The sequence below is a fragment of the Nanorana parkeri genome, unplaced genomic scaffold (genome assembly GCF_000935625.1).
Source record: "Nanorana parkeri isolate BGI_ZX_2015 unplaced genomic scaffold, ASM93562v1 scaffold187, whole genome shotgun sequence".
Taxonomy (NCBI): Eukaryota; Metazoa; Chordata; class Amphibia; order Anura; family Dicroglossidae; genus Nanorana; species Nanorana parkeri.
In genome coordinates, this window is record NW_017306455.1 from 842717 (window position 1) to 869985 (window position 27269).

The window sequence follows — 27269 nt, forward strand, 5'->3', positions numbered from 1 at the left end:
ACCCCCCCCCCCCCCCCGTCTGTCAGATAACAGCGCTGTCACATGCAAAAAAAGGTCACATGCTCGCCCCCTGTAAGCACTGCATAGCTAAGGTAGAGGAGGGGGTCAGTGGCCGAGCGCTGGAGGGGCGAGTATCAGTACGTCTAGGTATGCCTTTTCACAGACACTGTAATGAGCAAAGTAACAGTGTCTCTTTAATCAATATGTAGCTATCATTTCATCTCACCTTCTCCAATAAGTAGTTATTTATGTGACCACCAATTGGATCCCCCTTGAAGTCAAAGTTAATGTCCATGTACTTTCCAAACCGGCTGGAGTTGTCGTTTCTAGTAGTCTTGGCGTTGCCAAAGGCTTCTAAGACACAGTTAGATTTGAGCAGCATGTTCTTCACCCTGAAGCAGTGACATGGCATCATAACACATTTCATACAGAAAGGAATCTCTACACAAGGTAGAACATTAAATACAGAAAATCTAAATAGTATACAGTCACAAATTATCATGAACCATTATGCACTTCTTACAATCAAGCTCTAGCTACATTTTTTTTGTTTCCTTTTCTTTGTTTTAAAAATTTACCTTTAAAAAACAGGATACACAGGAGTCCCAAAAGCACTTTGGATTTGTAAACTACTACTAAGTGTTTCCAGCTCGGGCTATTGAGTTCTGTAAACAACAAAGGCACTAAGGAGAGCCCAAAAAACATGTGGAGAGCGCCACCTGCTGGCTACATATAGAAACACAGGATATTGATATGTAAAATGTATTATTTACTGACGAAAAATAACTAAACTTAAAAGTGGCACATCAAGTCCTAACCATAAAAAAAAAAGATATGGAAAATCACTATAGAAGTCTCTTTAATGTAACTGTGATATGGTACCATTTGTTCTACCACTCTCCCAGTTTGCAATCATCTACCCTTTCGCTACTTCTACAGTAGAGCATGGCCCACCGAGTGCACACAACTGCCCAGTAAGGTTAAATGAATAAAAAGAATGCAGGTGTAACAGAGAGGGGGGTGTGGGTACATTGACTCATTTCCTGACACATGCTCTCACATGTACACATGCTTTAGCATTCCTTCTACAAGGGTGCAGTTCAGTTGCACACACAGCAGACATTCTAACACTGAACAAACATTTAGTAAAGGTGGCCAGTTCTCTCTAAGCCAGCAACATCTCTGGGTTCCATAAAATGTCACAGTGACATCATGAGCCTCCAGCACATACAATTATTGCACCTGATAATAAGATTCAATAAAAGACAGATGGGAGATAGCTGGGACATAATCCTTCTCTGACAAAACTAATATTATTACATCTTCATTGTGCTATTTTTTTCCAAGTTGCAGCACATAAATAATTTAGATTTAGCAGCTTTATCATTTCCCTGGAACTGGCCTTTCATGTCTTACCTCTCAACCTCGGCCCTCTGGCTGGGATTGGTGATGGCAGCTATGTACTGCATAATATATTTACTGGCTTCCGTCTTACCGGCACCACTCTCCCCTGCAACACATAGCAAAGGATAAGTGCATAGGACAGGGAAAAAGAGACACAAAAGCATATGGACAGATTGGTCGTGCAGTAGCTACTAATTACAGCTTGCAGCAATGAAGTGCTAAGTCCAGGTCTCACAATACATTATCCGTGGAAGCTTCCTCCAAGTGAGTAGGGCTTTAGGGATAATTTTGTAGATAAAACCTACCAGTATGCATTGTCACTGTAAGAGAAAATCGGAGAAACACAAACACAGGGGGAATGAACCTACTCCATGCAGATACCAAACGCCATGGTGCAATATATAGCGTTTCCAGGCTGATAATCCCGGTGAGCCTACAACATTTTGTGTTTTGGGGGGAGGTGTCCTTGTATCTCCCCATTTTTCCTCTATACAGCACAACCCTACTGCAGTGTATACAGCTTATTGGCAGCCTCCGAGGACCAGTGTTGTGTGTTTGTTCACCAAACGTAAAAATATACAGATGTCATTATTATAAAGAACAAATAAAATTGGATAGGCGAGAGTGATACTAGTACAGGGAATTCACAACACATTACCTGATATTACTATACAGGTGTCTTTACATCGTCTCTTCATGGCCCTGTACGCAGCATCAGCGATGGAGAAGAGGTGCGGGGGTCTCTCATAGAGCTCCCTCCCTTTATACTGTTCTATCACATCTTTCCCGTAGATTGGAAGGCTTTTGTAGGGGTTCACCGAGACCACCACTTCCCCAATAAATGTGTAGATTCTCCCCTTATCAAACCTGCAAGAACAAGCGGAGAGAGGACAGGTCCACTTCAGTTTTCAAAACAAACATCAGTACAAACTGCATATTACAAAACTAAGAAAACATGAGCAGGAACAAAATAGGATGCATTAAACTAGGGAGGTTCCCTCTCAGAAAACAAAATCATCAGCAATCTTGCATAATATGATATTATAACTGGAACCCCTGAGCGTGAGCCAAGAAAGCATCTGCACTAAAGTAGAGAAACCCTCCCCAAATGCTGAATTCAACATTCTCTAAAACAGGGACATGGATAGGCGGATGGGGCCTCTTTTGATACCAAACCACACTGCCTGTCCAAAAAGGGATTTAGCTAAGCAAATAGGTCAGAGACTTCCATTGGATAACAGGTCTAGGTTCAGCAATGTTATGTCTCCAAAAAATGAGGTCAGCTGCCTACCTGAATATACTGAGTGACCAGGTTTTTCCATCGATGGATTTTTTTCTTCCCTGATGGCACATTGGGCATATTCCAAGATGACAATGCCAGGATTCATCAGGCTCAAAGTGTGAGAGTGATTCATGGAGTATGAGACATGATTTTCACACATGGATTGGCCACCACAGAGTCCAGACCTTAACCCCATTTAGAATCTTTGGGATATACTGGAGAAGACTTGTGGTCTGACTCTGCCATCATCACTAGAAAATCTTGGTGAAAAATGAATGCAACTCTGGATGAAAATAAAGGTTCCGACATTGCATAAGCTTATCGAAACGATGCCATGGCGAATGCGTGCCGTAATCAAAGCTAAAGGTGGTCTAGAGTGTGTAACTTTTGTATAATAAGTATTGCGTTGTCCAAAATAGCTTAGGCTAGGCAACCTTGACAATCAATCTGTTATGGAACTAAAAGTCCCACGAGGCATTGCAAGACTGACGGCGACAGGCATGACTCCCTGGAGGCAGAGGCATGATGGGATTTGTATTGTCACCACATCTGGAGTGCTGAGGTTGCTTATTCCTGGCTTAGGCCATTGAAGCAGTTGTTACTGTTTTCGTCAAAGATTCCCGAAACAGGACAATGAGAGCAGCAGTAGGACTTGCCTGTACCACAGGATACCTGAACTTGACTCCTGTTGTCACTGTGAACAAATGTACTGTAAGACAGGCTCCCTTAATTTTCTTCTACAGGCCCATAATATTGTAGGACATGGTATTTTCTTCCAAACAGTTTCAGAGAAAGACCACTCTACCTGCCAATCTACTGCTGACCAACAAAGGTGCCCCACTCAGAAACCGCACCAGCTGTGTAATCACTGCCTCTAAAGGTGGCCATACACTCTACAACCATCGCAGGACTTTAGTCTTGCGATGGTTGTAAAGGGATTAAAAAAACGTACGATCTGCCTATCTTGGACAGGCAGATCGCACTCTCGAGCATCGCAAGCCCGCCCCCCTGAGGGGCGGGCTTCCGATGACCGCAATGCTGAACGGGCCCGTTCAGCATTTATCTTCCGAGCACCGTTCTAACCAGCCGAGAATCGTACGATTCCCGGCTGGTTTTCGAACATGCTGGTTCGACAGAAGACGTGCGACCGTACAGTAGAAACGGTCGCACGTCTCCGTTCACACTGCTCGATTATCGTACGAAAACCCGATCGCATACGATTATCGTACGATAATCGTGCAGTGTATGGGCACCTTAAAGCTGCTTGGCTTTCTTTTGGCAGCACAGCCCACCTTTGGAAACCTATTGGTCTCCACCGTTACCATGCACCAATTGTCACTGGTTACTGTTTCAAGCGGATTTGTGGTGGCTGCTTAATTAAAGCTACTATTGTCATTTTCTCTCTGAAATTATAAAACCTCTTCAAATACTAGTGTAGTTAAGGACAACACTGGATTTGCTGGACAGGTAAGTATGTGAATTGAGGGCACCCTTGCCTAAAAGGTAAGAAGGGTTAAAAAAAAAAAAAAGCAGAAGAGGGTGGTGAAGTTCCTATTGAAAGCAGAACTACAATCTTTTATGCCTTGCAGCCAATGAAGGTGCCATATTTGCCTCTATTTGGATTGTAGTTGCCATGGTGCTGCTATGATATGACCCAAGGGATTTGAAAGTTTGTCTGGCAGCTGAAATAATAAGCACACTGGAAACCTTGGCAGTCGGCATGCCTTAAGGCCTGGTTCACACCCGGGCGTTTTACATCGCGTTTCTACGCTCTGCAAAACGCTCAACATGTGACAACCAATGATTGCCTATGGGCATGGTTCTCACCTGGGCGTTTTACAGCGCGTAGGAATGCGCTGCCAAACACCCTATGCCCAAAGAAGTACAGGAGCTTCTTTGGGGCGTATTTGCCGCGCGTATCCATTGGGATACAGCCAGATAGCCCTCGGAAACGCGCCAAATCGGAAATCGCTGTAAAAACACGCGGCGCGAAACGCGCAACAAAGGCGCATATTCGATACGCCTAGGTGTTCTGGAGAACATCCAGAAAAAGTAACTGCTTTGGGAGACATTACATTGATGGGTTCCTCTAACATTTTCTGATATGTAGTAGTGTACCACATGCTGTCACTAGAGGGCGCTATTTTATAGCATAAATATAAGAGTTGGGGACCTGCATCCAGCATGTCTACTGGGAGGTTTTCCCAGCACTCAACTGAGACAACTGATTCGGTTGTTTAAGTCTTGTAAAGCCTTATTGCTGAGAGACCGAGTGCATGGCTTAAATATATTAACACACAAATCCCTAGTGTGTAATTCATCGAACGTCTCTATTGAGTCTGTTTAAATATACAGCATGATCTTAATAACTTGAAGCGTTACTCCAGACAAAACATTTTGCAGTAGGGAAGAGTTAGACGCTGTATCAGGTTCGTATTGCCCTCTTCATACAGCACCAAAGATTGGAGCGTCCAACAGCTTTCAATATTTATATTTATTCACCAAGAGACAACACAAAATCTACATCCGTAGCAGAGTTTATGACTCTCAATGTCTCCCCGGTCATTGCCCAGATTCTTCAGGGCATAAGTATGATGGAAAGATGTGAGTTCTCAATAGTGGCACAGTCCACATGGGTTTAACTGTTTGCTGCATGAAAAATAAGATATGACAAAGTGCAGTGGATCAATAAATCTATATTGCTGATTCATTGGCCCACGCATGCAGCAAACAAAGCCTGGTAACTGTGCTGCTTTTGAGTCTTCAAAGTTGTTGGACTCTGACATTTATATGGTGCTCATGCTCTCATCTGACTTGGTACATGTGACCCTTGCACTGGTGGCCAGTGTAGGTGAGAGATCAATTTGTCACTGCTCATGGAACCCCCTAGTAACCTCAGGAGGAACCCCAGGTTGAGAAAGGCTGACTTAGGTGACTGAATATGGAAAGCTAAGTATATGAACTATGGTGTGAGCTCTACAAAAGGTTGTCAGTATTACTGCCTCATCATTTTGTACTTTTAAGGTGACATTAAAGTCAACGATATTTTTCCCTCCCCCCCCCCCCCCAGCCAGCGCTGCTGCGGGTCTCCGATCCGGCGCTGACTCCTCTGTCCTTGCTGGCACTTCCTGTCACACGGTGTCTGCATGCGGGTGCACACATCCATAGACTTACCTTGTGTCTCTCCTCGTCTCCCGGCCGAAAATGTGAACTGCGCATGCGCCCGCCCCAAGATGCTTTGCGGCTGCCTGAGAATTTTCACATTTCGGACGGGAGCGCGCTGGGAAGACACAGGTAAGTTTAAACCGCTTTTAAAGCAGGTTTTTTTTTGTTTTGTTTTTTGCATAGATCTACTGCTTGCTAGCAGGGTTTAATAACCCTTTAACTGTCATTTTGTATCCCTGAAAATGCTGATGTTCCATAAATTCAAACAAATTAACTGTCCTTTATTTTCAAGACAGATTACTGTTACTTTACAAAACAATAATAATATTGAAACAGGAATATTCGACAATAAGCTCAATTCACAACACTTACAAACTAGAATAAGGAAAGTTTATGACCGTTATTTTTAACTAAGTCCAATGAAATTTGAAAATAACAGTCACATATAAAGATTCTTATCTTTGTGAATTAAAAGGAGAACTATGAGGGGAGTGAAAAATCACACATCCTCATAGTTTGAGCCGTCGTGTGACGATGAAACTGTCACACGCCGGCTCAATAGATCGGGAAGTGAGCGAACGCATACCGTCGCTCGCTCCCTTCTCGATCGTCTCCCTGTAGTGAGAGGTGACTGTCGCTCACTGCTCCCTGCAGGGATTCCCCCCTCCGATCCTCCAGTGCTGACGGGAGGAACGGATGGGGGAGGGGGCGGGTACAGCTGGCTCTGCCTCTAGATAAGGAGAGCCAGCTGTCACTCACGCAGCTGGGTGGATCTGGACAGTAATGTCGGGATCCGTCCCGGCTGCGGCGGTCTCGGTATACCGCGAGCTGTAGATCACGATATACTGAGCTTTGGGTCATGGGAGGACAATAGTATATGTCCTCCTGTGACCCTTAAGAGAACTATGGGGAAAAACACTTACCCCATTAGTTCTCTTTTAAGCCCATATATCTTTGTGAATTAAGTCCATAGTGGGCCAGATAAACTATTGTCAGTACGCCAAATATTTGGCATAGGGAAGTCTGCTTTATTTATCTGCACCAAACAATAGTTCAGTTTGAAGGGTTTGAAAAGATAGTTGGGACTAGTGCACCAATTGTAAAAAAAATAAAAATAAAAATTAAACTTTTTGCACAAAAAAAAAAAAAGTCTCAAATCTGCACCAAATAAACAATGGTTCAGAAAGTGAGTCAATGTTTGGAGCAATAGGAGGTGTGTGCGTCAAGAGGATGATGGAGCAAGACGGTTACACATTCTACTATACCAGGGGTAGGCAAAATTAATATGGAATCCAGGAACCAGTTTGCCCAGTCGGGGAGCCTGCAGGATTTTATTTTGCCCAATCTGGCCAACTAGAAAAAAACCATCAAGAATTTTGAGCCGTCTGTAGCTGGAGCATTGGCTATCTGGCTCCTGGGATTTGTCCAGCCCTGTATAATGTGCCAAATAAACACTATAGACTGCTGCATAAAAGCTTATTTGACATGCGATGAGCTAAAATATGATGTCACGTGCGACAATTCACATTCCTCAATAACCAATCTTAGTATATCTGGTCCGATGCATTTATGTCAAGGATATAAGATGTTGTGATCTCCTTGCACTGGATGATGGTCAACAGAATGTGATTGTTTCATATTATCACCAATAAAAATGTCAATATTGTTGTGTCATAAAACATATGTTTGATTGATATTACTCTTGAATTTAAAGAGCTATTTAAAAAAGCAGCAGTGGGAAAGGAAACTGCAATGTGTTCTATCGGCTTTTTACTAGTGCCTCTATCATTCGAGCAGAGTACAGGTTAAAAAAATACTCCTGGCATTTGGAAGAATTTAGTCATTACTGATATTTCGAGTCATTCCGAAATTTATGATTGTGAGTTCAGGTAAAACGCATCCCAAATGAAGACCAAGCCACTGAAGAGTTATAGAATAAATATAAGCCCGGAAGGTTGGATTTGGATAAACCCACCGCAGACTTGCTCCTTTTACATGATCAGGTAATTCCCCCGGGTTCCCAAATTCATTTGTGAAGCTATAAAAGAGGCCAAACAAGCTTGTGATGGTGACACAGTATAAAATGCATCTTAGTCTGCACACTGCTCGGTGGTTAAGCGGAAGAGAGCTGGAAATGGATTTGAGGCACGGACTATAAATAGGTCATGTTTCCTTTCCCCAATTTTATATAATGCTTCTTTATACCTCAAAGCCAGCAGGAGAACATCCAGAGGAGAGGCCCAGCGCCAGCAGGAGGGCTGGAGGAAGCAAGAGGGCTTAACTAACAGCGCTGACAACTTCTTGGGTCTCTACTAACCTGATGCTAGAATCCCAACACCTATGAAGGCAGATTAATGTATTTTGCTAATGCAAAAAGTTGTACACTTATAGGAAATCGGTTACTGAACTAAATATTGAACTAAATATTTGCTGAAGTCCGAGATAAGCAAATATTGTTTATGGCGTGTGTATTGTTAGCTGAATCTTAGTGTACTTTATATATTTCTTCCAGATCTGTGCACTTTGCCTCTGTGCAGAAGCTTCCTGTAATAAAGACCTTTCACTGCTGCTCTCTCTCCTTGCGTAGGGTGACTGGTCTTGTCTCCACCCCCACCTGTAATAAAGACCGGTCACTGCTGCTCTCTCTCTTTGCGTAGGGTGACTGGTCTTGTCTCCACCCCCGCCTGTAATTAAGACCGGTCACTGCTGCTCTCTCTCCTTGTCTATGGTGACTGGTCTTGTCTCGCCCCCTCCAGTAGTTTTCTGCAGGCAGCCTGTTATGGGAGGAGCTCTGCTATCTGCACAGGCTATGTACAGCACAGTGATGATGTCACTGTTTTTATTTTTTTTTTAAAGGTAACATCTGGTTTTGCAAAGGCATTGGGAGCACACAAAGCGGATTTATATCCTTTGAGGCTATTAAGAAATATATTTAAATGTGTTTGTGCCCAGAGTTGAGCTTTAAGAAGCCTCTGGTGGAAGCTGCCATTCTTTGCCTCAGAAGCTGCATACTATACCTGGGGTGCTTAGGTATGAAATGTCACTGCCAATGACATGAGCAACATTTCTATGTAGTTTGCGAGTTGTAAACTGGCAACTTCTTCCTGAGAATTCACAGGCAGGTGTTATTGCTTTGTGACAGGGTTCTTTTTATAGAGAACCTGGCTTCTACAGAAAGCAAACAAGTAAAAATAAATTAGTATTTTGTTCTTCTCCCATTAAAGAGAACCAGTGTTAAGAGCATGTGTAATGCTCCTATGCCTGTCACAATCTTCCAGCGTCTTCTGGTGGTTGCTTGTGGTCACTGCACCTATCCCAGTCTTGTTATTGGCTGCTGACAAATGAGCCTGGCCACCCACCCTCCAGCCTTAGTGGTTGGTGGTGCTTTAGTTAGACGTCACAAGCCCAGGGCTCTGGCCTTGTAATAGTCCTATCTGCACAAGTCGGTATCCTGTATCTTGAGCTTGAATTCTGTTCCTGTCTTGTATCTTGTCATCAGTCAGTACTACTGCTTTATACCTATATTTATAGTCAGAGTATATAGTCTAAGTCCTGGGGAGCACCCAAGTACCAGTAGGCGCACTTGCCTTTTGGGAAAGGTGGCTGCTGAAGGTGAAGTCACTCACCACTACATACTTTGACTAGAGGGTCTGCATCCGGTTCTGAGAACCAGTCAGGCAATCAGGCATTTGTAAGGCTCTCAGTCACTACAATTTGTAGGATAGTTCAGACTTACAGCCTGACACTTCTGTTCAGGCCAGGAGAGAATACAACAAAAAATAAATAAAAAACAATTAAAGTGTATGTAAACCCATTTTAACCAACCAGTTTGAGGTAAAGGAAGGGGATGATATTCCCCAGGTAACTCCACACCGCATCCTGCAATCAGTGGGCGGAGGAAGGAGGAAGTCAATGACACTACCTACAGATATCACAGGAGGATCTGCTGTCAATCACCCTGCTGGTGAATCTCCCCATGTGACCTTCTTCATTGGCTTCAGCAGGGTAATTAATATGGACTCCTTTTCCCCCAATCACCCTACTGGAGCTGCCCTGCAAGCTGATGGAGAATCACAAAAAGGTGATTAGCTGGGGAGAAATGAGGATGTTTACAGCTTCCTTAAAGAGGGCGACTGGAGTATGCCCAGAAAGAGTGGCAACATAGACAGGAGATCGGCTGTATGGTATTGCCACTCTCAATAAGGAAATCCAGAGAACTGGCAGAATCAGCCATGTATTTAATAACTATGGCTACATACACACGGGGCTATTTTGTGCCACTGGGAATTTCTGCAGCAATAACCTATCGATTACTGAGGCAGTAATTCCAGGTGGGTCCATACAGATGTGGCCGCTGTGACTGTTCAAGTTAATGACCGGCTGAAAGTGGCCATATCTGTCAGTGGCAGTCCACATTGTACATGTAACCTGCGCTTTGGGATAGATGATTGTCCAGGGACAATGCAACCACTGTCAGCCTGTCATGAATGTGCACAGTGGGCGCATCTGTACGGACACACATGGGATGCAGTGATGAGTAGAGTATGGCCAGCTTCAGCCCGGATGTCCAGACCAGTTTCCTCTTAACCAGTCACAAGGGGCAACCAGTGGCTCTATGGCAAAAAAGAGGGTTAAAAGGACAGGATTTTGTAGAAACACAGACTATCCCATCCTGTTCTAGGGTGTGTCAAGGGAAGATGTCAATCCCTCTGGATTTCAAAACAGATCCTGAACACTCTCGCCTCCCTGGAATACATCTGTGCTGTGAGAGCAGATGGTACCAGCCTCTGATCTAATAGGCTGGGTATTCCAATCATTTTAATGTAACACACAGAGAATGCCTGCGGTAGCTTATCACACTTTGTGTTAGTCTATAAGCTAAATATTCTATAAATATACTCATATAGACCAATAGGTAATAAATTGAGCTAGGGGAAGGGCTAAAACCAAGTTCACGACTTTTAGCTGAATAGAAATTAAAGAAGGGAACTAAATGTTATTTTTCTCCCATTCACAGTAATGACCGCCTTTAAAGCTAAATTCCAGGCAAACAATAAAGCCTGCTTTCTAGCTATGGATCAATGAATTAATTTCTACATAAAACTGGCAAATGTACGTGCATCTGGATGGATAACAGCTCATGTAATCATATATACTGCCATACTCACCCTAAGGGAGTGATGATCTCATCAGTGGGATTCTTCCCCTTTATTGTCCAATCACATGATGGGGAGGGTCTTCGACCAGGCTGTACTGCTCAGCTGCAATGTATACTGCAGAGGTCTGAAAGCTAACTTATGTTTTGCCCACGCAGGGAAAAAACAACAACAGGTTTACTTTATTGTAGCCCATACCAGCAGCTTATACTTACCTTCGTTATGCTACCACCCTGCTCTGTTCATCGGAAGGAAAAACCTGTGAAAGCTACCAGTCACTATAATTGTAGCTTACACAGGGCTATGTGCGACAGAGCAGATTGGGTACATGCTCCTATATATGCAGAACGACCAGGCATTTTGGTTGCTGGTGCAGAACGATGCAGTTGGGGAGTGAAGGAAATGTACGTTTTTGATGAGGAGGGTTTTTTTTTGGCGGATTAAAGCTAACCTACTGTATACCTAACTTCTACATATACATACCTAGTGACTTTCTCTGATGCAGAAATCTAGAAGCTATTGGGCTCTCCTTTGACCCAATCCACCCAAAATATTTAACCAAGCTATGGCTAGGCGGAAATTCCACCACATCAAGAATCTGGGAAACGGAGCCAAGCGAGCAACAAAATCCATGTCCCCATTGGTATTTTCCAGTCATCATTGGGCCTATTCTAGGGGTGTCCAAACTTTTTTCAAAGAGTGCCAGATTTGATGAAGTGAACATGCGTGAGGGCCGACCATTTTGCCTGTCATTATTTGAACCATTAAAATTAAATGCACATTAACTATTTTTGCAAAGTTTATTGCATACTTTTTAACGGCATACTTTTCATTTCGTCACATGGATGACAAATCCAAAACAGGTGTTAAATCACTCTGCCTTTCATTCTTCAAACTACACCCCCTCCCCTGTCACCTCTGCCATGTAGCCCCTGGTACAGCTGATACCCATGTAAGAGGCCCCCCAGACCCCATCCCAGGGGTACCAGCCATACCCCCCTGATGGCGGTGTTCTATCAAAGTTTGTGACTACGTTACAATGTGTAACCGGTCACACGTTTTAACGTAATCCCATCCGGTTTTTTGGCGGTGGAATGTGTGACCGCCAAGAGGTCAAGCATTCCAACGCTTTCTCAGCTGTTCCAGGGCAGATCGGCATCGCAGATCGTATGTGCAGGAGAATCGATCTGCCCCGGAACAACTGATCAGTCCTGAAATGTCACTTCTATCCGACTCTGCGACTGCGATCTCGCATTCCACACCACTCACAAAGTCGGATAGAAGTGACATTTCAGGACTGATCAGTTGTTCCGGGGCAGATCGATTCTCCTGCACATACGATCTGCGATGCCGATCTGCCCTGGAACAGCCGAGAAAGCGTTGGAATGCTTCACCCATTGGTGGTCACACATTCCACCACCGAAGAACTGGGCAAGATTACGTTAAAATGTGTGTCACGTCACCTGTCAAACATTGTAACGTGGTCTCAAACTTTGATAGAACAGAGGCTCTGTTTGTAATAATTTAATCAGAGAAAAAGATTATAATAATAGGGAACATTACAGTTCCCGCCGCTTGGACTCACCCAGCCTGATCCTCACCACAGCTCAGTCTCAGACAGACGGTGTGTGCAGGGGGCGGGTCCTGTGACTCACTTCTCTCCCGCCGCCTGTTGCTATGGACGCGGCCGGGAGAGGAGGTGAGGCACAGGACCCGCCCCCTCACTGAGAAGCCCGTCGGTAGTGCGGGGTTCTAACACCGGGACCCTGCACTGCCCCATATTGCAGGACCGGACCCCACTGAGGCTGCTGGGGTGCCCAGGACCGGACCCCACTGGGCCCCCCCACAGCCTCAGGCCCCGGTTTGGCTGCACCGGCGGTAGTTCCGCCACTGCCTGTGGGGCTGTATTAAACCGGAACGCGGGTCGGACTTTGGACATGACTGGCCTATTCAGTCAGTGCAAACAATGAGACGACGCCAAAGCTGCCACCAGTACAATGCCACCTTCTAAATGACTGTAGTCAGCTCCACTAAGACATGACTGCTCATTACTGATGCCAGTTACTGCACTTTGCACATTCTTTCTAAATGAGCCATAAAAAACTTTTATAAACCACAATCTGTATTTAATAGGTAACATGAAAGCCATGGGTAGACTTCATTACCGTGCTTTATAATACAATTACAACCTCCTGTCTTCCAGTAATATCTTCGATACAAGGCGATGGCTCATGGGTATCACACACACCATTGTTATTGTTTGTTAAAAGCAGTTTTTTCCACTGTAACAAGACCAGACAAGATCTGTAATCAGCTTGTTTCCCCAAGGAGGCCATCCTAGAAGAAAGGCCATGGGTGTCTGAGCAGTGCACGCCTGGCCAACACTTGCATGCATGTTTGTTCAAAACTCGAGCTCATGAACAAACAACCTTTTATCAACAGTATGCACAGGATAGACAGATTACCACTTGTGTATTTCCTTCAAAGCTTATACAAGTGAAGTTAACACCAGTGTGGTTGTAATTGTCAATTCCATTTCATCTCTATGTCTCTTGGCTTCATACATGAGCCTTAACATGCCTTTCCAGAGACAGGAACGCCAGGCTATTGAACACTGTGGCATTTACAAAAAAAAAAAAAAGTTCATAATTTCTGCCACAATGGAGATAACCGTCATCAGCTGGTGCCTATAGATGGAGCAATGTCTTATCAACAACGATAGATGACAAAAATCCTTAAAGAGATGTTCTTGTTTTATACTTACCATTACCGCCTCCATCTAATGAGATATTCACTCTCTTCCAGAGTTACAGGCGCCATTAGGACTTTTCAGCACCGACACTTCTAGGTAAATTGGATTACTTATCTATCTGGTGCGGTTCACCCATGGATGGACACCCAGCTGCATGAGTGACCCCCCTTCTTCACAGAACAAGGGAGTGTCGGCAATTGGCCAAATTGTCCAACTTCTTAAAATTTCTTTAGGTGATAATGATTTCTTCCAATAATATTAGGTGTTCATTATCGGAATATGACAGTATTTGGGCCAGCAATTGGCCGCTAAGCCAGAGCACTGCATCATGAAGGAAGTCACATGCTCCCGCATCCTTAAAAGCAAGGGGTATTTTGCAGCAGCTACGACAAAAAAAGAAACGCTATAAAAAAGGGAAGAATACATGATTTGGACAGTGGGCTTTAAAGGACTGTGTCCTTTTAAAGCCCACTTTGACCTCAATGGGCAAAGTGACACAGTCCCATTAAAGTCCATTAGAGTAAGCTCACCATTTTGTATTACTTCTAGGCTATGTTGCCCAGGCTAACACACGTGTAGTAATATCATAGCTCAGAAAAAAAAGAGAGGAGGGAGAAGGTACAAAGTGAGTAAACTATAGAAATTATGGGTGGAGGAACAAGAAACAATGGTATTTCAACATAGGTTGGGTCTGGCAGCCTACACCTACACAGAATTCTTGCTAAAATTAACGAGGAAGAAACTGATAGGTTTACTTCTTACTATTTACTAAAGCAAATGCAATGCTGTAATATTATCTTAAAAGGAGTACTTGTCACCTATATACAGCTAAAAGCACCAGATAATCAAGTCTTTTAAATGCTTATCTGCAGCATCTTTCCTTTGCTGTTAACATTTTTTATACTGACTGCCTTTAAACCTACTTGAAAATTTGACACTTTCAAGAAGATTAATTTCCCAAGCACAACCACCTCCCTCCTTCCACGTCATAGGCGTTTCTTCTTCTGGGAGTTACTAATTACTGTCTGTTTTGGCCCAGTTCCTCTTCCCCCTCTCCTACCCTTTCTACATAAAGTTTTATGTGCTGGCCAAGGGAGGAGGGAAGGGGAATACTATAGAGCAGGGGTAGGCAAACCCCAGGTCTCCAGCTGTGGTGCCACTACAACTCCTATTATTCAGAGAAAGACTCTTGACAGCCACAGGCATGACTCCCAGATGCAAATGCATGATGGGATCTGGAGGGCCAGAATTTGCCTTACGCTGCTATAGAGTTGTTCTGGACCACGCCGAGTCTGCTGACATCACATCCAAGATGGTGGTGCCCAGGCAGCAGTTTCAGGGCTTTTGGATGTCTTTACAAGGGAGGATATAAAAGGTAAATAACATACCTACATAGCATTAAATGCACCTTTAATCTTATGGGAAGATTGTTGCTGAAACAAATTGTCTGCTTAGAGGGCCTCTTTAAGTATAGCCGTTTTGATATGCAAAACATAGCCAGAACAGGTTCTGCATACAATGCAGTTTATAATTCTGTAGCTTTAAAGTGGGAGACTCCTTTGACAAATAGGAACAAGGTTCTCGCTTTTCTTCTTTTTATATGTATATATTTACTCCCAACCAGGACAGGAATAGTTTCTGAAGTGAATACATCCCACAGCATCACTTCCTGCAAAATCTAACCACTCCTAAGCTGTACTGCCCTGTAACTCTTTTAATTGTCTCTTTTAACTTCCTAGGTTTCCAACCCAATAACGTCTACCATTAACCCATAGAATGCCCACAGTTTCCTGCGATTTGATTAGCTGAATACCTGTGTCAAACTGCAAGTAAAACAGTTATCTATAGGGGTTTTTCTTATTATTATTCATATTTTTAGTTACCGATTAGGGCAATAGAGTGACTGGCAGATTTACTGACATGCAAAAATACAAACTTTCATACGAAAAATCTCATGACGAATGTAGTTTGCAATTTTGTTTGAGTTTGAGTTTAACGTTTGATTTTGCAATGAATCGAGAATTCAATTTAATTTGTTTGACAAAAAATGTCCATCCTGCTCCTGCACTATGTTTGAAATAGTTTGCCAGGTTAAAAGAAGAATTATGAGGTGAGTGCTTTTCACTCATCCTCATAGTTCTAGCCGACCTGTGACAATGACACTGTCACAGGTCGGCTCAGTAGATCTGGAAGTGAGCGAACACATACCGACGCTCGCTCACTTCTCGATCCTGTCACTGCAGAGAGCCGTGACAGGGGAGTGACTGGATTCCCCCCTCCCCCGTCCGATCCTCCAGTGCTGACTGGCGGATCGGACGGGGCGGGTACAGCTGGCTCTGCCTCTAGATAGGCAAAGCCAGCTGTCACTCATGCAGCTGGGTGGATCCAGACATAATTGTCGGTATCCGTTTCAGCTGCTGCGTCGTCTCAGTATACAGCTGTAGCTCGCAGTATACTGAGCTTTAAGTGACGGTAGTTTGTGTCCTCCTGTTACCCTGTGGAGAACTATGGGGAAAAGCCCTAACCCCATAGTTCTCCTTTAATCCCAAAAACTATTAGGAGATCAAGCCAATGTTCCAAAACAAATTTGTTTGAAAATTCTAATGTTGTATACCCAATCTGAGAGTGAACAAGTCCTTTGATTATGCAGGGCAACGCAACAAGTTCAGTTTAGTGGCCCCATTCCCATTTGCACATACTTTGACTTTAAAGTACAGTGATTAGTATAAAACCTGTCTAACTGCATATCTACCCATATATACCAATTTACAGGGGTGTGGACATTTAAAAAAAAACAACTACTTGTCCAAGGACTAAAGCAAAGGCCCAATCTACTTGTCCCTTATGACAATCTACTTGTGGTGAAGCAAGAAGTGTTTCCCATTGTTGTGCTCGAAATTTGCACGCAAAATTCAAAATCCATGGCTGTGCTGGACGGCAGTACGGGGTACAGATAGTACACCCGTACCGGCAGAGGGGAAGGAATGGAAGGTAAGTATAGCGGGGGGGGAGGGCACACACACAAACGCTTGCGTTTATTTGCATGCAGATGGTGGATGTGGCAGGGTTGGTTTTAATTTTTTTACATTTTTATTTTTTACTTTTTTTCATCTTATTATTTTTTATACTTTATTTTATTATTTTTTTAACTTTTTATCTAAGTTAATTTTTTTTACTTTTCCACCCACTTTTACATTTTTTTTCACTTAACTTTATCGCTATCACACAGGGGCTAACAAGCTCCTGTGTGATAGCATTTGGAGGTGACAGGCTCTCTTTATGGAGCCTGCCTTCCAATACAGGAGATCGAGGATGTGTTCGATCTTCTGTACAGCTCCATATGTGACAGCTGAGACAGGAAGACTGAGTACAGCGCTCCTGTGTCACTGATCACACAGAGCAGAGCTGACAACAGACGCAGGGAACCCTGAAAACCACGCTGGAGAGGGAGGTGGCCAGCAGGGGAGACGGCCGGCAGACCATAGAGGTGACAATGACGACAGACAAGCAGGTTGCTTACAAGTGATCTGTGCCGTTGTACAGCCACCCAGGTCACATGTACAAAGCGGCTACCCTGTTTTTAAAATGTAGCCCTCCTGCTTGCCTGCAACAAGGCTAAATGAAGAAGAGAAAAACAAACAAACTGCCCGACACCCGGAACTACATGTCCTGGGCGTCAGGTGATAGGAATTCCATACCCTTGTATTTCTGTGACTTTAATTGGGCATTAAGGTGCTGGTCAAACATACCGTAGTTTAATTATCTAGACCCCTTTTGACAAGTTCCCTTTCAGTGCCTAGAATCCTGGACAACCCTAATAAAATAAAGATAGATGGGTACTATAAGGCAATAAATATTGGCCTTATTGCAGTCAAGGAAGTTCTACCACTACAGGCCTCTTTTTATATATATGGTTACAGCTCTACTAATATAAGAAAACTTTATGGAGAGGGCTCAGTCTTAGTCCCAGAGCTGAAGCCTGTGGGCCTTTTTGTTTTGCTTTTCCTGCATGACATGTAATAGGACCAGTAATTGTCTAATTCATCATAATACTGATCTCCACACAAGAACAGCCCAAAGCAACGTTGACAATGATTGGCCCTCAGTAATAAGCAGCATCTGCTTGGCTGCTCTAGTAAGCCGTTGTTTCAGTCGTCTGGACCTGAACAGGTTTAAATAATAAATAACAAGCACACATTCTCCTTTTCTTTATACATGTGTAAAATCTATTTATGTCAATCCACGTGCACAGCTCCACCCGGCCCCTCTGACCCAGCAATGTGTTTTTAGTTAGAAGGACATTTTTGTGGTGTAGTTGGCTTATTCCACAGGGAAAAAAAAAACTTAAAACCTTGCAGCCAAACTTCTGTGCAGGATTTTAACTCCTTCACGTGAAAAAGGTTTAGGGTTAATTATTCAGGACAGGATAATATGATGTTGTTGCCATAGAAACATGGCCTAGCAGTACCAGAATCCATACCAGTTTCAATTCAAAAATTAGGACACTGTCATGTTTTACCCGAGATCACCCAAACTCCACCCCAATCATGCTTATATTTGGCCAGATTATGCCCATTTCCCTGGAGTCTGAGACTTCAGAGGTCTGAAAGCCAAGGCTGTGCTGCCAAACTGGAGCTGGGAGGTATCCCAATATCATCCTAGACAACAAGTCTGTCTAGGCAAATTCTGGGTACCCGTCATAGTGAAATAAGCCACGTAATTATCAATCAACAGGTCCATAATATGGCCACCTATTTCTGTGTAGGTGCCTAATGTGCTTTAAACTGCCTCCAGGGATGAACTTGTTCTGATCTGAGAAACGGTTCACAGAGGATGTGGAATGGAAAGGCTACTTCTGGAAACCGCATGAGAGGAACATTTCCATAAACAAAGTAAGACACTGGTTTGAGTTAATGTTGAGCCATGTGATACCATTCAATATAGCATAGTTTTCAAGTACATCCTGTACCAAAGTCTTTAATAATCCTTGAAGAATAAGCGTACCTTTTATTATGCTATCCATACGCTGCTTTACTCCATAGCAACTTTCTAAATATAATTCAATCGAGTTCATGTGTTTTAAGAGTGAAAGCATCTTAAGTGACAATGCTAAGAAGCATAAAAGATTCATATCCTGCTTTGGAGTGCTCTGGTCATTTTTTCGAGGTCCCTTTAAACATTGATCATCACTGTGCTTTGCCTGAGGATGTAACTTTACATATGGAATAAAAAGAACTTTGCTTGGAGAACCTTTGGAGTGCTGGTGACTTACTGTTTTGTTTATCTGATCCAGTGGCACCATCCGCTGTATGCCCGGCCTGCCCAGGGTGAGGGTTTCTGAGTATTGGTGTTCTCAGTGCACCTTAGAAGACTGGGGTATACACCAAGAAATGCCACAGGTTACAATTACCATCTATACCTCCAGAGAGAGGAATACACCAAAGAACTGCCCCCCAAAATATTTTCTCATGGCAAAGGATCACTGGGAAAATAGCACTAAAACAGTACTCCCAGTTCAAATCTTGACAATGTAAACTCTATTTTATTTGTACTATATTTAGAACATTGATGCAAAGGGGAGATTGGAACTCTACATAGCTCATGTAATGTTTAAACCTGCAGTTCAAATTTTAGTTTGACTTGCCCCCAGCCTACCAGTCTTTTACTTACCTGTCCCAGATCCATCGAACCATCTCCAACAAAACTGCAATGCTGCTTGTCAAAATCTTCCAAGCCTGCACATGTGCTCATTCAATTTTATGGACAGTTCATACTCCATACTCTGGAGTCCAAAAAAAAAAAAAGACAACATCTGAATAGAGGTAATGGGGTTCTAAAGCTTCTAAACCTTCTCCAAAGTAATAAACCATTTATGTTGCGATTTACTTGATTACTCTCTCAGTTACAAGGAGAGATTTCCAATCACTTCTTATTCCGTGGAAAAAAAAAAAGAAAAAGCCCCCAAAAAACATGGCATACAATCTAATCCTCCATGCACCAAAATTGAAAGAAATCATTTTCCCTGGAGTTCCACGCTAATGCAGAGTATTAAATGCATAAAATTATCGTATTACATGCAATAGTAGTGGGTGGGACGCATATATAAACAGCATGCAAAGGTAAGAAAAGCGTGCCTGGAGGCAGAGGTAGCCTCCCTAGAGAAATCATTGTAGCTTCAGAGAATGGAAGGCTCATGATAAAAACAGCCACACAGTATGAGGAACACTTAAGTCATCAAATATAGGAGCACACATTTTCTTTTCCAGACAGACTACCTCCATTTTTACTTAACAGCCTGAAAATAGGATTTTCTTTTTCTGGAGTGTCTCTTTAACCTTGGTAATCAATCCTAAATTGCCCACTCCGCAAACTGGCTGCTGATGTGAAGACATTGGGTGCACTTGAAGTTTATTTACAAAAAGATTTCAGAGAACTGGCTGTAATGTAAGCCTCTAGAGACCAATTTAATTGCGTAATGCCAATTTATCTCAAGTTTTATCTGCTAAAATTCCATTGTAATGAGTCTATGGTGAAATCTGGAAATAGAATCAGAAAAGTGAACTTTGCCTATGTGCTGCTTAGCTCCTCAGACAAGAGCAGGCATGTGACTGGCAGGAAGTTACTTTCCAGCCACAGCTGTGGATGTTTGATGTAAACTTCCACCATGGTGTTGTAGAGACGGTGTATATATATATATATATATACATATACACACACAGAAGGATAATGTATATTCATCGCTGGCAATGACAGAGAATGCGTGGTACTAAAAGGTTTACATTTATTGAAAAGCATGTTACAGTCAACACTGGAATGCACAGCGAACACTAGTCTATCGACCAAGGGTTAAGTGTTTCCATCCAGCCATTGCTGCATGGAACACCACTTCTATTTCTCAGGAACCCAGTGATCTGAGAAGGCCTTTTGCTTTCTTGTCTTGTTGTAATCCTAAACACACCTACTGTAGATTTCTTCCCTTTTCCCTCACAAGGTTTTTTTTCACTGCCTTCAGATATTGATTTCTGGGACATCTGACATTCTTGTAATCTTCTCTGGAGAAAGGATGGTTATCCTGACACACCCATCCTGGATTGCAGTATCCCCTCTCTATTTTGGGACTCGGCTAATTGCAGGCTAAGTGTGCGGTCACAATGCCAATGTGCCATAAACAACGTCTGCCCAGAAGGGAGAAGTCCAGGGTGGTGCTGACTTTGAAGTGGAAATGGCCAGCCAAAACAACCATCACTTCAAGATGTACATCACAAGGTTAGATGACAAGGCCAAGAGAAAGCCGAGAGCACAAGTTAACCCAGCATTGTAGCGAGCCTGGAATCTTAATTTTAAGTTGCACAAGCTGACATTAAAATATTGTGTAACACATCATATATGGAAATCACATATTATTATATTAGCGTTCAAAAAGATCTTTTATGTCCATGTTAAAAGGAAAACAATCTTCTCCAAAAAGAAAAACAAACCCCAACATATAAAAGGGGGAAATAAAATTTACAATAGCTGCCATGCAACAACAAGAATGTAGGGAAAGTGTAAAAACAGTCAGTGCCTTAGATTTACATTGCATACATACAGCTGTGAGACTGTCAGCGTAGGAGAGCCTAGGTAACCTCACATCCCAAGAAGTGCACTTCTATTTTTTCAGGAGGAATTTAAGATAAAAAAAAAAAAAAAAAAGGTACATTTTTTGCGGTATGGCTCAGGCAGAATTAACACTTATGGAACATTTCCTATAACATGGCAATTCTTCACTTTTAGAGTTAAGTTTCACTTTCAGTTATTTTAAGCACCCTGGGAGCTCCAAATTCCAGGCTGTCTCATATTGGTCAGTAAGGATGTTATGCCATATCACATACAGATACCACCAACTGTTCTGATTAGTCTTAATATTCTTACGAGTGATATATTAGAATCCAATATGTCCCTCTGCACTCCTCACAGCGTTGATGTAACACACCAATTGTGTTACAATGTTTCCCTGATGAAGCCTCCTTCGTGGCCCCGAAACGTCGGTTATAATTATTGCAACATGTATGATGATTTGTCCGATTAAATGGACTTTATCGTTTGAATATTTTCCACTGAGTGCTGGTAATTCCTGTTAATTTGCGGTCTGATTTTTAATATGACTTTCCAAGATTGTATTTTAGAACCGTTCTAGGGTCAACTGGTACAAAGGAAATACAAATGACAATCTTGCATAGAATGAAATATAAGCACATGCCTGGCTAACAAAGGGGAAGAACAGTTATAAACAGGCCCTCTGACCTTGGGGTGGTTACCTTCTCTGCCCTCATTATACACTATATGGCCAAATGTTTGTAAACACCTGGCCAGCACACCTACACTATATGGCCAAACATATGTGGACACCCCTCCAAATGATTGAGTCATGCGACAATGTACAAGGACATTTTAGACAATTATGGGCTGCCAACGTTGTGGCAACACATTGGGGGAAGGTCCTTTTCTGTTCTACCATGCCCCTGTACATGAAGCCATCTCCATAAAGACATGGTATGATGAGTTTGGTGTGAAGGAACTCAAGTGGCTAGTACAGAGCCCTGACCTCAACCATAGTGAACACCTCTGGGATGAACTGAAATGCCGACTATAAGCTAGGTCTTCTTATCTATTGTTGAAAGTGCCTGCTGAACACCATACAGTGTTCTGACCAATGTAGATCAGATAGGTGCTTAAAGTGACTACTACAGATGGCGCTGTGCAGAACATCAGACGTAAAGATAGGTCACCAGACCTCCAAAATGCACAGAAAGAGGAGGAGAGATGGATATTTTCTTTGCATTTTGGAGTACTGCTGACCTTTCTTCACAAGTCTGAGGTCTTCTCATCTGACATCAGTACCTGACTTTGCAAATGTTCACAGCTTCCAACTGTCCCTCATTTGGAACCAAATCCCTCTGTCCCTCTTTTCTGTGTTGTTGTCCCTATTTGTGGTCTGATGTAGAAACAAAAATTTAGTATTTAAAGTACCAAACGTGTCGTAATACACAATCTTTCATTCACTCAATAAATTATTGCATTCGTGCACATGAATTCTTCACAATCCACATAACTGGGGGCATGGCAGGGGTGTGTATGTTGTATACTTTGCTCTTTTTTTATCTCGGGAAGTTGGGAGGTATGTAAATGCACCTTTAGCTGAATGGTAACAAATTTCCACAGGCACACTCTGAAATCTGGTGGATAGCCTTCCCAGTAGACTGGAGGCTTCTATAGTCACGTACCGGTCTGCACTCCATGGACAGTTAGTTATTGCACTTTTATTATAAGACTCTAGTCCAGTCAAATCCCAATGATCTGTGGACACCACTGAGGTACACAGTGTACAAAGTGCCTGCTTTCCAAGTGATATCACTTGTTCCTATTGATTGGATAGGCTGAAGATAAACTTAGCAGACATGAATTGAGAAACTAACAACTTGTGAAAGGTTACCCTTTTTTATTCAAGATACCTTTTCTTTAAAAGAAGAACTGGGACACGCCAGTGTCTCATTATACACATAAGAATTAATCTCTACACAGAGGCAAGTGTAAAAATGATCACAAAAGCCTCACTTTATCCCATTGTGTTATGTATCCAGAAACATTGTCATAGTATAATGCTGAGTACACATTGAGTACAATAAAAACACAAACTGCCCCAACAATCACCTGACTGGAGCCCTGCTCTTAGCCATTATATTAGGTATACATTTTGCAATACTTTGAAAATGTTGTTCTGTCATGAAATAGAGATATTCATAGAATATCGACAACTGGAAAATAAAAAATCTTAAGGGTTCACTCTTTCTGTATGTTTGTCATTTGAACAAAAAGTATCATACTACATACTGTGCCCATCCAGGTATATTGTCTCCTGGGGTTCACAGAAGTATGTATAGCCACAATTTTTATATTTTGGGATAGAGTAGGAAAGGGTTTTGCTTTATTTGTCCTGTTCAGGAGATTTCCCTCAACTTCCTGCCCTGAAGACACAGCTGGAAGTGAGAGTAAATCTCTCCAAAGTGAGATTTCCCCTCTTAGACAGCGGTCACTGTCCCAGCAAACTGGGACAATATACAGAGGCATTCAGGAAATCAATCAGCTTATGGTATGTCAAACTAAACTCAGACTGTACTGCCTGATGCTGCAGACAATGCTTTTTTCCAAAGCGTTTTCCAGCAGGAAAACAGCGGGAATGCACAGCAATGCAACAGAAATAGCACTGCAACATACCACTCTCCTGCCTTAGTTGTGGATAAAGAGTTAACTGTACACCAAATGACTGATTCAAAGGCAAACTTTGAACTCTGGAAAGAAACATAAAAATATTCTTCCTGTATCTGTCCATTATTACCTGAAGCTGATAACGGACACAGACCATGGACAAGAACTCAAAAGGTATCAAAAGGTACACTCCAATCTAAAAAAAAAAAAATATATATATATAGGGAGCATAACTGTTGTGTACCAGTCCGCCTTGTGATCTGGGAACCCTTGCTTGTGATGCAGGACAGCTATTCACAAACACACCCAGTGCAGGCTTCTTGTTCTCTCTCTCACATACAGAAGAGCTCATTATATTCAAACTTGCTGTAGAAGCTTGATTGTTCCTGGTGATACAGAAAACAAAAGGAGATCTTACACAGCACAGGAATCGGAGAGTAAAACACCCACTGACCGTGTTAGGTGGTCCCTGGATTCTTGTTGCAGTGGATTACAAAGAACCCAGTTCAAATTGTTCCGGATATCATTAGCAACTTACTAATTGCTTTCGCTTGCCTGGGTTGCTTAAGCCCAGTTGGAGAGACAGCCATTTTGTTGGCAGGTCAATCATCTTATTACAATTACTAGTGTTTAAAAGGGATGTTTATCTTCTCTGTCATGTCATATAAAAGCTATACAACTTGAAACAGTGCAACTATATTGTATGCTGTGTCCCAGAAACATCTCCGATGACTGTGTCTGTAAGTATCTATACACCCAAATAATTCAGCATAATCAGATAGATTGGGGGACAATCAGCTCATGTCTGTGAGATATTCTAGGACACAGCTCACTGGCATAACATGATACTGGAATCAATGCTCACCACGAAGAATCTGCCAAAAATGTCTTTGTTGTTATATATATATATATATATATAGAGAGAGAGAGAGAGAGAGAGAGAGAGAGATTTTTTTTAATATGCCATCATTATAACTGAAGGCCAAAATATCCAACTGGATATTTTTCCCACCAAGGTGTAGAACATTATCTTAAAGCCTTACCTGTGTCTCTCTCTCTCTAGTAGGTATAAAAAGCACTCACATGCCTTGCAGCGGACATAAGTGAAAGTAACAGCATTTTATTGTAAACGGAGCTCAGTCTCAGTCTTGTAAACAGAGCTCAGTCTATCTTTATTGATAAAGATGGACTGTGCTCCCTCGAAACATTGACAGTAAAATGCTGTTGAAACAGTACGTGGACTTATCTCCATTGCAAGACCCATGAGTACCTCTACTTTGCATTTGTATAGATAATTTTGTGGATGAGCACCTGGGCATTTACCTTACAAATAGAGTGCAGTGGCTACCACTGGGAGTATGTGTATATAGATATATATTCACACACACAGTATATATACACCAATTACGTTCATTGCCCTCTTCATGGTAAGTGCAGGTTAGCGAACCTATACTCCTGCCAGATTCGGCAGTGTAGGATAATGGCTAAATCTGCTGCATATCAAGACACCTGAAACTGAGAAGAAGCCTTGTGTGGGTCATCCTGCTCGTATGAGTTTTCACAGTATGGCACCATCATTTTTCAATTATGAGGCAAGCTGTTTGATCAAGTAGAAAGATAAAAGCAGGAAATGTTCTCCTGGACAAGCCTCATAGTCAGAACTGTCAGCAGGAAAACAGGTCTTTGTTCTAAACATCTGGACACCAAACACTATGCACACATACAGTCTACATTATTTTTTGAAGGACCAGGTTTTATCCAAATAGCTTCCAACGAGAACTAAGAAATGAAGAAGCCTGCTAAGCAATACATATGATTCTGGAGCCTTTGTAATACTATTCAAAGTATGCACAAGCAACAACCACAACAGGTAGCAGCCAACATTTTAAGGTAGTGATCTATTTTATTTTGTAACTTTTGATAAAGGATGGTATTGTGGTTCACAAATTATGTGGAACTTTGAATACATACCGTGCACAGTGATCATGCAAAATAGCGGAACTACGCAATGCTCTTTATAATATTAAACTTTCCACAGGAAACAATCCCCTACATAGGAGTAATCGGCCTATACACAAAAGATAGTGATCACTCTATTTGTAACACTAAGTTCCACAGGTGGCTTAGTGGTCAACATGTCTCATCTTGTTAGCGTGGATTCCTCTGGGAGCTCCATTTCCTTCCTACAATCCAAAAACTTTACACCAACCTTTTTACTGTGGAGGACCCCTTGAAATATTTTTTAATATATTACTTATGAAATAAAATGAATAATGGTCAGCATAGAATCGCAGACAGTAGTGTCCATTCACATTGATTGTCAATGGGAGAGATGTCCCGTTACATTGGTGGCCACTGAGAAACATGCCTTCTTACATTGGTGGTTAGTGGGAAAGGTATCTCCTTACATTGGCTGTCAATGGCAGAGGTGCCCCCTTACCCAGTCGGTCAATGCATCCATTGACCACTTACATTAGTGGTCAATAGGAGAGGTGCTCACTTACATTGGCAGTCAACTAGAGAGATGCCCACTTACATTGATGGTCAATAGGAGAGGTGCTCACTTACATTGGTCCTCAATGGGAAAAGTCTCCACTTACATTGAATGTCAATAGGAGAGGTACTTCCTTACATTGGTAGTCAACTAGAGAGATGCCCACTTACATTGATGGTCAATGAGTAGTGAATAGAAAGGCGCCCTATTAAAATTGGTTGTATAGAGGAAAGGTGTCCTCATACATCGGTGGTCAAGGGTAGAGATGCTCCCTTACATTGATGGGATGGGATGAATGTCTCATTACATTTGGGATCAATGGAAAGAATGCCCTTCTTACAGACAGCTACAAAGGCTATAGGTCTCAGAGGTTCCTACCTGAGAGAGGCGAGGCTCTCTGCCTGTTACCGCAAAGAGATATCAGTTCCAGAACCATGCAGATAAGGTCAGGCAGGAAAACAAGCCATCACTGCTCAGGGAGCCCCTAACAGCCTCTGGAGGAACCTCAGGATTCCACAGAACCCTGGTCAATAAATTCTGCATTAGTCAGTAAGCTCCTTTTGTGGAAGGGGGTCAATGTGATTCAGTAAAGCATTGCAAAATATTTTATATAATTATTATTGTGTCCAATGAGTACACCTACTTAATGTTTTACTGGCTAAAATTGCCTAAAATCTGCCAAAACACCTTACAGACAGTCATTCAAACTTAATAGTCAAGTCAGCTAAACAAAAAAGTTAAATATATTTCACTCAACACTTTATGGCATGG

General features: G+C 42.4%; 1 protein-coding gene across 1 annotated transcript in view; it reads right to left on the reverse strand.

Moving 5' to 3' along the window:
- MYO1D (myosin ID) overlaps positions 1-27269 on the reverse strand; it is an 82899-nt gene that overhangs the window by 39595 nt on the left and 16035 nt on the right. Inside the window, exons 2-4 of the mRNA XM_018555202.1 lie at positions 2063-2271; positions 1417-1510; positions 227-392 (exon numbers count right to left, since the gene is read on the reverse strand). Of these exons, the coding sequence (XP_018410704.1) occupies positions 227-392; positions 1417-1510; positions 2063-2271 (469 nt within the window). The remainder of the gene's footprint in view (positions 1-226; positions 393-1416; positions 1511-2062; positions 2272-27269) is intronic.